Source organism: Capricornis sumatraensis, chromosome 4 (assembly GCF_032405125.1).
Source record: "Capricornis sumatraensis isolate serow.1 chromosome 4, serow.2, whole genome shotgun sequence".
Taxonomy (NCBI): domain Eukaryota; kingdom Metazoa; phylum Chordata; class Mammalia; order Artiodactyla; family Bovidae; genus Capricornis; species Capricornis sumatraensis.
The window spans coordinates 156,801,032-156,814,352 of record NC_091072.1 but is presented as its reverse complement, the minus strand read 5'-3'; the positions used below and the strand labels follow the sequence as shown (position 1 = coordinate 156,814,352).

At 44.2% G+C, this 13,321-nt stretch overlaps 1 protein-coding gene across 1 annotated transcript in view; it reads right to left on the bottom strand.

Annotated features, from left to right (window-relative positions):
* Positions 1-13,321, bottom strand: part of MEI1 (meiotic double-stranded break formation protein 1) — a 56,539-nt gene that overhangs the window by 27,293 nt on the left and 15,925 nt on the right. Inside the window, exons 10-17 of the mRNA XM_068971840.1 lie at positions 12,340-12,439; positions 12,077-12,211; positions 7,657-7,771; positions 6,724-6,815; positions 5,787-5,928; positions 3,606-3,717; positions 2,762-2,822; positions 1,668-1,765 (exon numbers count right to left, since the gene is read on the bottom strand). Coding sequence (XP_068827941.1) covers positions 1,668-1,765; positions 2,762-2,822; positions 3,606-3,717; positions 5,787-5,928; positions 6,724-6,815; positions 7,657-7,771; positions 12,077-12,211; positions 12,340-12,439 — 855 coding nt within the window. The remainder of the gene's footprint in view (positions 1-1,667; positions 1,766-2,761; positions 2,823-3,605; positions 3,718-5,786; positions 5,929-6,723; positions 6,816-7,656; positions 7,772-12,076; positions 12,212-12,339; positions 12,440-13,321) is intronic.

The window sequence follows — 13,321 nt, the reverse complement described above, 5'->3', positions numbered from 1 at the left end:
GCCGGAGAAAATCACACAAAGGACAGAGGAGAGCAGGTAATGATCACATGCGTGTCTGTACATACAGAGTACTGCACAGGACAGCAAGGACACACACAGGACAAAAGGCAATCAGCCTCTTCTCCCTCTCTTAGTCTCTCAGGAAAGACTGAAGGTAACATGTGGAAGGACTTGGATACATTCGTCTACTTGACAATGTCCGCTGAGTGGCTATTCTAGGCCAGGCTATGACACATGGGCCCTACCTCCTGTAGCTGGCAGCTGGTGGGAAAAAAATAGATAATGAGACAGATAATTGCAGGACATATGATCAGTGCCATGTTCAAGTGTGGAAGAGAGAGTGACTCATGCCACCTGCGATGGGGAGGGCAAGCTCAAAGAGGAGGGAACCGTGAAGAGTGAACAGAAATTAGGCAGAGAAAGGAGAGAAAAGGCTTGCCAAGCCAGGAAGCAAGGTGTTCAGCAGCCTGGAGGCATAAGAGGACATCATGTTTAGCAGGCAGCAAGGAGCTCAATGTGACTGGACCATCAGTGAAAAGATGTGGAGTGTCAAGGGTTTAGGAACTGGGTGATGTAATTTGTAGGTAGGCTGGGAAAGACCTTGAATGAGGAGTATAGAATGTGGATTTTAACCTGAGAGCAGATTCCTGCATTTCTCATGAAACCTCTGTTTCTTACAAGAAAGAACATTTGAATACCAAAAGAATATGAAAGAAAAGGACCTCAGAGCTTAAGTTTCAAGTAAACTCAACTTCATGGAAAATTCACTACATTACCCTTACTTTCCAAATTTCACCACAGACAGACCAGAGGAAATTCCATCACTGTCAAACAACGCCTGATAAGACTGCTGATTGGAGATGACTGCTGAAGGCCAGGGGAGTTGAGATGTTGACATGGGGAGTAGAGACATTGACTTGGATTTTTGGATAGACCCTCCAGCAGGTGGTGAAGACCGGTTGGAGGATGAGAAACTGAAAGCAGGGGGCCAAGATAAAGGTCACATGAAAGGGTCCATTCTGCCAATGCAATGGGCCTACAGGCAAGTAGAGAGTGAGATGGAATGTGCCACTGAGATGTGGCAGCAATCAGGTCAGGTTTCCTAATTCTAAGTTTATTGCTTTTTCCACCAAAGCACACTATGATCATTGTGATCATAACAAAATTAATATCCTTGAGCCTCGCACATCCACCTGCCCTTTCTCCTGAAATGTAAAAGAAAGATGCAGTCTGCATGTAAGTAAGGTTGGCTGCTCTTCCTGGTGCTCTGAGATATGACAAGATATCTGGGTCTCAGGGTCTGAGGAGGCAGAAGTGGGGCTCCTCCTATTCAGACAAGAGAGAGAACTGGCCAGAAGCAAGGGACTGGTGCTGGTAAGCACAAGAGGCTGCTGTGACGTGGCTGCCACCAGGGCAGAAGTCATCACGCTATTCTCTGTGCAGGCCAGACCACACCTGGACAGGCAGAGAGCTGATCTATTACCTCACCTCCCTCCCTAGGAAGCAGCTTATAGTTCCATCGTTCCATGATTCCATGGTTCTTCTGGGTAGCTTTAGGCAAAGATTTCTTATTACTGTACTGACTTATGACTCAGCCAATCAGCAAGACATCCAGACACTAAGACACCACCATGGACCTCGTGAGTGGTCAAACTACAGCATCTTACCTTCTTGGGAAGGTGGTCCTGTCTTCTCTGGAGCTGAGAGGAGGCTGATGCACATGTAGTACAGGAAACTGGAACACACCTGGTTCAGGGCTGAGTGACTTAGTGGGAGGAGACGAAGACAGAACAACAGAGAGGACATTGCTACTCTGGCTGGGACAGCATTATCTCTGCCAGGTACTGAGGCACCACTGCTTTGTACCAGAGCCCAGGGAAATTCTAACCATGGCCCTGGTAGAGAAAGTTGAAGGTCTGGAGGTGGCTGTGAAAAGTAAATATGGAACCTGCTGCCCACAGGTGTAACTTCATCACTTGGCCCATATAAGTATTCACGAAAAATTTCCTGAAAAAAATAAGTGGAGCTACTAAGCTCCAAATTAATAAAACATATAAACAAAATGTGCTCCCGGGTCAGGAAGGGGATAGCAAATACTAGAAAAAGGGCAAACTGTTGAACCCAAAATGAGTGATTCAGGAGAATTACAAACATCCAAAACTGTGAATCTAAACTCAGGTGGATCCCTGTATTCGTTCCTGAATGTCAGTTGTTCTATCCAGAGATATGGAAGGAGGGCTAGATACTACACTGAAGTTACCTTGAGGACTGTAGGCAGTAACAAGTGGAATCTGCCAAGCAAATGCAGAAACAGGTAGCAAGTCAGAAATGGGAAGGCTGCTCCAGAAACCTAATGACAGAGATTGAAGCAGCAACCTCTCTACTCTGTATAAGAGAGCCTCTCCTCTGGAATTGCTGGGCTGGCAGCAACCAGGACATGACCTCTTGATGGACATGGCATCAGTTACCCTGTGAGGGCCTCAGCTTCCTGGTCTATAAAATGAGGGTTAGACAAATGATCTCTAAGAGCCCTTCCAGTTTTGATGCTAAAAGCTGCCCTTCTGAGTATCACATGGAATGAGAGTCTTATCAGAACCAGATAAGTAGAAGCTAAAGAAGCCCATCCAGCTTATACCATCAGGTGCTGAGCAATTCTGACACCGTGTCAATCCCTCCACGGTCCTATAACTAAACCACACCAGTCAGAAATTTCCATTTGTCCAGTCAAGAAGGACACTTGGCCCCTTGGGACAATACATACCTCAGGCCACTGCAGAACCTAGCCTTCAGTTCCAGGGCCAGTCGTATGAAGGATGAGGCAGCTTGCGAGAATTGGGAAGAAGAGAGTGGTTTAAGCCAGGCTTGTTACAGGGATTCTCAAGTCTGAGTGGTACTATTTTTGGAGTCACACAGACCTCGGTTCAAATATGCTCCATCGCTAACTAGTAACGTGACCTTGAGACACTAACTTACCTTCTCTGAGATTCAGTTTCGATATCTATACCTCAAAGCCTGCTGTGAAACTAAGTAAGATATATGTATATAGAAGATCTAACAAATACTTAGCTCAGAGCAAGTGCTGAATAAATGTTCACCTTCTTTTCTGATGAACATTCTGCATTAGCTGGGGACCCTGGCCCAGTCCCCTGCATTGCCTGACTCTCCTCGTCTTCCCCCTCCCACTTCACCCTGCTTAAAAAGTGACCACTGTCCTGCCCATTCCAGGCCCCTGTAAGAGCAGGATTCTAGACAAGAGCTACCACTGCCCCAGCTCGTGTTGAGGATAATCTGTATTCTATCCTAGGGCTTCTGGTAGGGAATTAACTTCTCAGAGTCTCACAGCAACTTTCTGAGACAGCAGTTTAACCCATGGCTCTGAACTGGAACCTTGTTGACTCAGAGAAGTATCAATTAATTTGAGAACTGCCTTTTAAAGACTTCTGATTGCTGGATGATATATCCTTCCACGCAACACTAGGCAGAGTGTGGATGTTGATTCTGAACGAATGAGTAACCCTCCACCCACAGGTTGTACTCTGAGTACCCTGAGCAACTGCCTAAGGCGCCAGCCTCCCTTCCAACTTCCACACTTGCTTGCGGCCTACCGAGCTTCTTGGAGAATTTCTCCTTCATGTGAGGGACGATGACAAAAAGGCTGTGCAGAACCGAGAGGAAAACCTCCATCACGGCTGGGTGAGTGGCCTGCTCCCAGTACCTCTGCAAAGAACCAAGAGGGAGCGCATAGTCCACTAGGACTGAACCTCTGAAGAAGAAAGAGCATCAGCAAAAACTGCATCATCTAGCAGTAACAGACTAAGTTCTTTCATCTGATGGACACAAAAAAGCTCAGAGACCTGAAGTCACAAGCCTACCTCCAAGGCTTACATCTGCCACTTAATAAACTGTGCAAGAGTCACTACTGCTCTGGGCATCTACCAAAGAGTAAACCAGGAATAACCACAAGTCCTACCTCCCAGAAACAAATAACATCTCACATGTAAAAAGCACTTTCTAAACTACGCATTATAGTGATATGAATGACACTCATGTTTCTAACATATAATATAATATGGTTCACAAACTTCCTTCATGTTTATTTTTCATGTGATCTTTGAACAGAATCACGAGGCAGCCTGATGTGGTAGACAGAGTAGAGAAACTTGGGTTCTATTTCAAGCTTTGCACAAGGTCATTGTGTGCCCTGGGTCAGTCACCCCCTCCCCTTTCACTGTTTCGGTTCCTCATGTATAAATAGCCAGGGCCTCAGGGATGTGGTTCTTACAGATACTTTTCATTTGGTCTTCAAACCGAGTTTTTTTTCAACTAGAAAAGTAAGACAAGTTCATTAGAGAAAATGTATAAAATACTGAAAAGTAGAAAGCAAGAATAACACAATAATTCTATGATCTAATTCTAGATCTAGGTCTAACACTTCATAAATCTAGGAGGAAGGCAGAGAAGGGGAAGAAACCAAAGTGAATGGCCCAACTATTATTGTTAGTGTGTGCCAATCAGGGTTGTAACCCATGGCCCTTGGGAGTTACCTCCTAAAGACCCTGGCATGCTAGCTCAAAGGCTTCTTCAAGGAACAGAGGCTCTCCTGTCATAGCCAGAGGATGCTCCCCTGCTGCCATCTACTGTTTCCAGTGGGTGTTTTGGAGGTTTCCTTTCCCAACTAACGGACTGTTCATAGGATGTCCAAAACTCAAACAGGACAAGACTCACCCAGGGTCATCTGGGCAGTCAACACTATGGACCCTGCTCTTCCTACCATCTTTGTCTCAAGTCAGCTCAAAACCAGGTCTCTTGAGAGTAGCCATCTCCGATGTTACAGAACTCACATATGTGCTACTTACTGAAGCCTAAATCACACTGACTGTTGCTCTTTGCATGCCTAGTCACTTAGTCGTGTCCAACTCTTTTGTGACCACTCCCCCCCCGCCCCCCGGACCACAGCCCACCAGGCTCCTCTGTCCATGGGATTTTTTAGGCAAGAACATCAGAGTGGGTTGCCATTTTTACTAGGCAGACAAAACACATGGGTTCAAACCTCAGCACTGTCATATACTTGCTTTACAGCCATAGAAAAATCATCTTTAAATTGGGGAAAATCATAGGACCTATTTCACAGGGTCAATGGGAGGGTTAAATTAAATTCTGAATATAAGGCATTTATCACTTCATTAACACGTGCCAAAGAATTGATGTTTTTGATCTGTGGTGCTGGAGAAGACTCTTGAGAGTCCCTTGGACTGCAAGGAGATCCAACCAGTCAATCCTAAAGGAAATCAGTCATGAATATTCACAGGAAGTTCCAATACTTTGGTCACCTGATGCAAAGAACTGACTCATTGGGAAAGACCCTGATGCTGGGAAAGATTGAGGGCAGGAGTAGAAGGGGAAGACAGAGGATGAGATGGTTGGATGGCATCACTGACTGGAGTTTGAGCAAGCTCCAGAAGTTGGTGATGGACAGGGAGGCCTGGCATGCTGTAGTTCATGGGGTCACAAAGAGTCGGACATGACTGAGCGACTGAACTGAAACATTGCCGATTTATTATTTTATTACTACTACTTTCTACTTTTTAAGAGGCATCTATTAATCTAAAGTGTTTACAACAAAACACTGTACTGTGATTTTAAAACCAAAGGAAAAGTAGCTGCAAGAACAACACTGCTAAGACCCTCAGAAGGTCTCGTTCAGTGTCGAGTCACTGTCCTGTGCCTCTCAGCCTGGCTTGCTTTCACATATTTCTCCTCCTCAAGATCCTTACTGCCCAACCCACCATCACCATGGGGATACACAGGGAGTCACAGGCACTGAGGAGAAATTCTGAGAAGGCCTCCAAAGTGTCTTCTTTCTCAGCACTGGGAGCTGTGAATGGATTCTCCTGGGCTGAAGGCTCCCTCTGGAATTCCATAGCCAACCTGAGAGATAAATATGAGTATATTTACTACTGTCTAAGCAACAAGGTCAGATTCATCCTCTTAGAGGGATTTCTGAGTTCAGGGCTCAGGGCAAGCATCCCCACCAGCACACCTGGAGAAAACTCCAGAGGCCTCAGTGAGAGAGAACCTGGTCTTGGGCCCTACCTCCAGCTTCGAGCTCCGGGCCCTCTCTCCCATAACACATGACAGTCCACCCGACTGTGTGTATTAATATTTCCCTCAACATACCATGCTGTCTGCTGCTTCACATCTCTTTGCCTATAGGTGTGGTGCTCTCTCTGTTTGGAACGCCTTCCCCAGGTTTGTGACAATGTAACGGATTGCACACATATACACAAAACTGTCTCTGTTCCCAAGAGACTGTGAGCTCCTTTTGGGCAAGAGCTGATCTGAGTTATCTACTTTCACTGTCTAGCATCAGGGCTGGCACACAGTAGGTACAACAAATGTTTGTTGATGAGAACTGAATTAATCCAACAAGCAGTCAGTGAATACGTGGAGCGCTAGGTTACTTGGGATGAGGCACAAAGCTGAATGAGATACAACTTCATTGCACAGTAACAAAAACCTCACCAGAAGCGAACCTTTAGAGAACTCCTCCACATACTCACTCCAAACTCACACACATCCCCATTCTCCACCCCAGCTAAAGTCCTCTCACTATGCAGTAAAGCATCAGAAATCAAGTGTTGCTTCTAGAACTTCACCCTTTGTCCACTCCTCTGTACCCACCCTCCATGCTACTACCTAATCAGACCATAAAGAGCTCCTCACCTGCAGGCATTTCTAAATCCCTCCAGAGTGTTCAAGAGGAACTTCCCTCTTCGAAGAATGGCCCTCTCCGAATTTCTATTGGAGGTGTGGCCCTGAGGTGAGAAGGAAAGAGGGAAACTACTGGTTAAGTACATACTCTGTATTCCAGTCTTTGCTTAGAGGACTACAGACCTCTTCCTCCCACACTGGAGTCTGGCATTCCCACACACCTAACACTTCCCAGGGGGTCTTAGGGATATCCTCAAAAATTCAGACATCTAGTAGCTCCTTTAAAAACATGGTACAAAGGGGAACCTTAACCCCTTGTCTCCCTATGAAGCACAGGACTGGTTCTTGTTCTATTATACGCAGAAAGCTGTCACAGGCTAGTCGACATTAGCCTAACTGGCTGTAACACCCATATTAGTTGCTCCAAAACACACAAATTCCCCCACCGTATCATGTGCAAAGAGCTTAGTTTCCAAAGTTAATCTAGAAGACATAAAGCACACGTATTAATAGTATTTCCTCTGATATTTTAAGCCTATGGACCACTAAAAGCCAACAATTATGACACAGTGCACACTTGTCAGATTCTATGATTCTAGTGAATCCAGCCTTAAATAATTTTGTGAGCATGTTTACCCTACCCACTTGGATGATATAAAAGACAAAGTATGTAGCAGGCCCTGGGATTTACTACCCAAACTCAGGTCCTTGCTAGCTTTGGACCTAAGAGAAAAACTGCTTAACCCCTGCGGCTTTAGTTGCCTAACGAGGATAACAATTATTAAGCCTCGCAGCTCTGCAGTTACAGTAAAAAATAACATCTCGTAAGTGTGTGTGCATGAGAAAAAGCTACAAAGTGGCATATAAAGATAATGCAATGTACTAATTATCTTCTAAAAAACAGAGCAGCATGATCTCCAGAAGCAGCAGCTGCTGTGCACTAACCAGGGGCCTCCAGTTCAGCGGCGTCTGGGACAGGTCTGCACACCGGCTCAGCATGGCTTTGACCAAGGCCTGCAGCTCCTTGTACAGCACAGGTAGCGCACTCTGATGATCCTTCCTGCACGCAGGGAGACAAAGGTAGGCCTATGGTGAGGTCAGGGTACCCCAAGATACCCCCAGGTTCTCAGGCAATGAGGGGGCATGTGGTAGATCCGAACCTGGGTCCAGGAACTGATCTGACAAAAATCCCAGCTCCAGCACTTGTCTGCTGCGTGACTTTATGCACATTCCTCATCCTCTCCAGCCCTCAGTTTCCTCATCTAGTAAGTGAAAGGTAACAGTACTGTCCTCAGAATTATGCTAAGGATCAAATCGGATAATGTATGCAAAGAACTCAGGACAGTGCTTACTAGATAGTAAGTCCTTATAGATGACAGCTATGACTATGACTGGGCTTCCCAGGTGGCACCAGTGGTAAAGAGCCCACTTACCAATGCAGGAGATATAAGAGATGTGGATTCGGTCCCTGGGTCAGGAAGATGCCCTGGAGGAGGACATGGCAACCCACTCCAGTACTCTTGTCCGGAGAGTCCCCACGGACAGAGGAGCCTGGCGGGCTACAGTCCGTAGGGTTGCACAGAGTCAGACACGACCAAAGCGACTCAGCACTCATGCATGCACGCACATGACTGTGGTTATTGTTATTAAGGATACAGAGGGTTTTCTCACTGAAAAGGATATCCCAATTAAAGAAGTACTACCTAGAACAGAAGGTGTATCAAGAGATGTATATGGCCACTGTTCTCAAATAATTGATAAGCTCTCTTATTTTTTCAATTAATTTATTTTAATTGGAGGATAATTACTATGCAATATCGTGATGGTTTTTACCACACACCAACATGAATCAGCCACAGGTATACATGTGTCCCCTCATCCTGAACCCTCCTCCCACCTCCCTCCCCACCCTATTCCAAGCTCTTAGAGAAGAAAAATCAAATCTGATTTCTGCTACCTTGATGAGGAAAATCATGATCAATAGGTAAATGTTATCAAGGACCCAGATTTTATTTAAGGAATGAATATAAGGAAGAACTTTCTAAGAGTCAAAACACTATAGAGGCACACAACACTGTAAATTAACTATATGTCAATAAAATTTTTTTTAGAGCTGAAAAAATCTCTATAGAGATAGACAGGAGTATCTAGGAGAAAGCGAGCTCTTTTGGAGATTATAAACAGAGACTGGAAACTATGTTTGGAGAATCAATTAATATGAGAATGTGAAACAATGTGAAAAGTAACACTTACGGTTCATTTGAACTCTCATATTTCTATAGACTCAGAGGAGGCAAGAGTCATGGTTAGTCTAAATGTGAGCTCCAAGAGGCCAGGGGCCAGTTCTGCCTTTTCACTTTACCTAATAGAACTAGATGCACTGTAAATTGATGCTAAATTTTAAAAAAAAGTTAAAGAAATGAATGACTGACTACTTGACAGGGTATAGTTTGCCACACTGATTTCCTAGAAATGCTATGATAAGTTACCATAAACTGTTACTTAAAACAACAGAAATTCATTCTCACATTCTGAGTGCTGGAAGTCTGCAGTCAAGGTGTCAGCCCCTCCGAAGGCTCTAGGGAAGAATCCTGCCTTGCTTCTTAGCTTCCGGTGGTTGCTGGCAATCCTTACCATTCCTGGCTTATAGACGCATGATCCCAATTTCTGCCTCGGTCTTCACATGGCCCTCTATGTGTGCCTGTGTCCAAACTCCCTTCTCCTTCTAAGGGAATCAGCCACTGGATTCAGGAGCCCACACTGTATGGCTTCATCTTAACTCAATTGTGTCTACAAAGGCCCTATTTCCAAACAAGGGCATAAATTTTAGAGGGATGCTAATTCAACCCAATGCAGTAACTAAGGGGAAACCTAAGTTAACCCTCATCTCTGGGCTGTTTTTGAACTCTGAGAGCAATCCATTGGGCCTTCTAATTGCTCGGTTAACTGTATATAGTGAAGGCTTGATTTCCCCTTTCCCTTCTGGAAGCTCTTTCACTTTTTTTCCCCCTTTTTAGACTTTATTTTTTACAACAGTTTTAGATTTACAGAAACAAATACAGAAGATAGTGCAGTGTTCCCATACTCCCCCAGCCCTACTGCAGTTTCCCCTACTATTAACACACTACATTAGTGCGGCACATCTGTTACAATTAGTGAACAGTATTGAATGGAAGCTCTAACTTTCTATCCTACATTGACAGCTAAGCTCTGGCTCTGCCATCTTTACATTCTTTCAACAGTTCTCACTCCTCATTCCCTCTTCTGGTTGGGCTTCCCAGAGACCTTCTGAATCACTCCACCTCAGAGGGACTACCTCACTAAACATTCAGGAAAATTAAAGTCAAAAATAAAAGCAACTAAGGATTAATAACCCCCACCCACATGTTTTGACCAATCCTAGTCCTTCCACAAATCTATCTCTCTCATCCCTTATGTATGTATATGTTAGTATACATAATAAAATTAACATTTATAATGTTAATAATATAAGGTTATTAATCCTTTGTAACCCCTTGGACTGTAGCCCACCAGGCTCCTCTGTCCATGGGGTTCTCCAGGCAAGAATACTGGAGTGGGTAGCCATTCTCCAGGGGATCTTCCCAACCCCCAGATCAAAACTGGGTCTCCTGCACTGCAGGCAGATTCTTTACCATCTGAGCCACCAGGGAAGCCCCTGTAGCACAGCTCAAACCCTGCCTCCTGCCTGAAAGGTGCTATCAGTCCCCCATAACACTGACCTCCTGGGAGACTTTCAGCGCTGCCTGGCAACTTCTGATTGACTCTTGCTCTTACTCTAGGCCTTTGTTACCCTGTTGGTTTACTCATCTCACTCTTGTTAGGATTCATGCCTCAGATTTAGAGATTCAAATCCAGGAAAGGACAAAAGGGGAAGAGACAAACTGAAGCCATCATAATATAAATGCTATTCTTTCTTTCAGTTTTTAGAAGCAATTTTATGCAAGTGACAAAGACTTAATTATGGTTACAGATGAGACTATAAATGTTAACAACCTTTACAATATAAATTAAAAGTATAATACAAAATTAAAGGTACAGCTGATACTGAGAAGTAGAAGGTAAGGAGAAAGCTAAGGAAGAGCCGGGGTGCTAATACACCTAGCTAACCAAGTAGGGTGTCAAGAGATACTGCTTCAAGTTGAGAGAACAAGAAATACAAGTTTTAAGCATATTTAAAAGCTTGAAAACAAAATATTAACTAGCAAAAATGTCAAGGAAATGTAGAGAAGGCATTACAGCTAAGTCTTGGTCTTTCCTATTGGCAAGTCAATGAAATGTTCTAAATGGACAAAGAAATAACATTGCACTCATATTGTTTAGAGTTAGGGAAATAAGTCACCGCAACTAAAACCAAAATGAGTTAAAATTAGTTTCCTTTAGTAAGTAGGGACAGAGGACTTTTTCTTTTCATTATAAACCTTGTGCATGTTTTATTTTTTATTGCTTAAATATATTGTCAGATTTTTAAAAGGGAGAATGTAGAAACAAAGTAAAATTTTCTATATAAATAAATATTGGTTTCCTTCATTAGTTTTTTCAAGATCAAGCATCTTACTAAGGAATGATTTCCCATTTTGACCCTAGGATCATTTAGTCTCACCATCCATTTTAACATCATTCATATAACTGACTATCTATTAGGAGTGAGGCATATAGGAGTTTAAAAAAAATGACATGATCTCTTAATTCTTGGAGATTATGTTATATTGTGGAGAAGACACAAAACAGATGAATAAACAAGAACTTTCAAGTAGGTGCTGCAATAGCCAAATGGGTCAGTTAGGAAAGGACACTCTGAATGAGACCTCAATGATGGAAAGAGGCCAGTCATGCAAAGATTTAAGGGGAACAGCATTTTAGGCAGAAGGAAAAATTAGAAGAAAGGAAGTGGAAGCAAAGTCCAAACTAAAAAAAGAATGAGTTTTAAAAAGTTATATCCACAAAATAAATACAGAATAAAATCTTATTTTAAAAGACATGCAAAGAATTGGAAGGAATTCTTCCAAATTAAAATATGAAAGTAGAAGTAAAATATTCAATAGTAGAGTTGAAAAATAAAGTCAAGAAAATCTCCTGGAAACTAGTACATAATGACAAAAAGATGAAAAACTGTCAGACAAAGAAAAGAAACAAAACAAAAAAAATCAGATGACCAATCCAGGATGCCCAACGTCCAAATGGCAGTTTCATAAAGGCAGAACAGAGTAAGCAGAATAATGGAAAGAAATAATTCAACAAAAGTTCCCTGACCTAAAGGACAAGCATCCTCTGGAAGCTACTCTGGCCTTGACAGGCCTCTGGGTACACGCAGAGGTGGAAAGTTCAGTCTGTCTGAGTCTCTCACCTCAGAAAGGCAGAAATGGCCTTCAGTGCCTCAGCAGCCACCTCCAGCACAGGGCTGCTCACTGCCTCTCGGAGGGCACGGCCAGCATCTCTGCACATGGCTGAGCTTGTGAACAGCTTGATCTCTTCTGGCTGCCTGAGAAATTGTAAATGAAGAATAAGCGTGTGGACTTCCATCACTGACCCCACCAGGAATAAATACTTCCAGTTCTTTGCTTCTCCAGTCTGGCCCCTGCAGGCTTGATGCTCCGCCACTCAGCTCACCGAGTCAGGATCTCAGCAAAGAGCAGCAGGCCCTGCTTGTGCAGCTCGGTGTTGTTCATCCTTAGGCTTCCCTGTAGGCTCCTCACCACCGACTCGATCCCTACCTCAAAATGACACAGCAGAGGCCAGGGATCAGTGCCCAGGAGTCTCCTTCCTGCCTTCCCAGGAAAGAGGAGAGGCTCTGGACAGCACACAGTTGCTGGCAGCCCTCCTGGGGCAGTCCTGACAAGCTGATGGGGCAGGGCTGTGAGATCTTTGAGGGCAGGCCCTTATCTGATTCACCTCTGTCTCCCCAAACCCAGCACAACCCACAGCACAGGCCCTGGCATTCGAGGTATTTTGTCAGTGCCTATTGGCTGGGCTACTATACCTTCGCTACTACATACACTCCTATTTCTCCTCAAAGAATCAGCTCAGACCTCCACTCTCCAGGAAGCCTTCTCTGGTCCACTCAGGCAGAGCTATGGGCCTCCCCGGGCCTCCTCCACCTCTTGTCCAGCCCCTTGAGTATAACCCTAACCACCTTGTTTATATCTCCCTCCCCTTCCAGAGGACAGGGACCACGTTATATGTATCTCTAAACCTCTAGCTCCCAGCCTGATGCCTGGCATAGCATAGGAACACAGAATATGAATAATTGAATGTGCCCAGTCTAAAAATCTAGATGTGATATAAAAAGTCACAGACAAGGAAGGTATTACCATGAAAGAAGAAGGGATAGTTTCAAAAAACTTTGAAAGGTTAAATCAAAGTTGGGGGACTAATTAGATGGGGAGATTTCTGGGGCACAGGAAAAGACTGAGTAAGGTTGTTCTTGAGGTACAACAGGAATTCATCTCGTGGCTGATAGGAGTGTCCTTTTCTCGCTAAACATATACTTCTGCCAATTAACGGAGAGCAGAACTGTTTGGATATCCCTGCTTGCCTGTGGAATCTGGTGACAAGTTGGGGCTGATGGAAATGACCAGACCAGCACATTCCT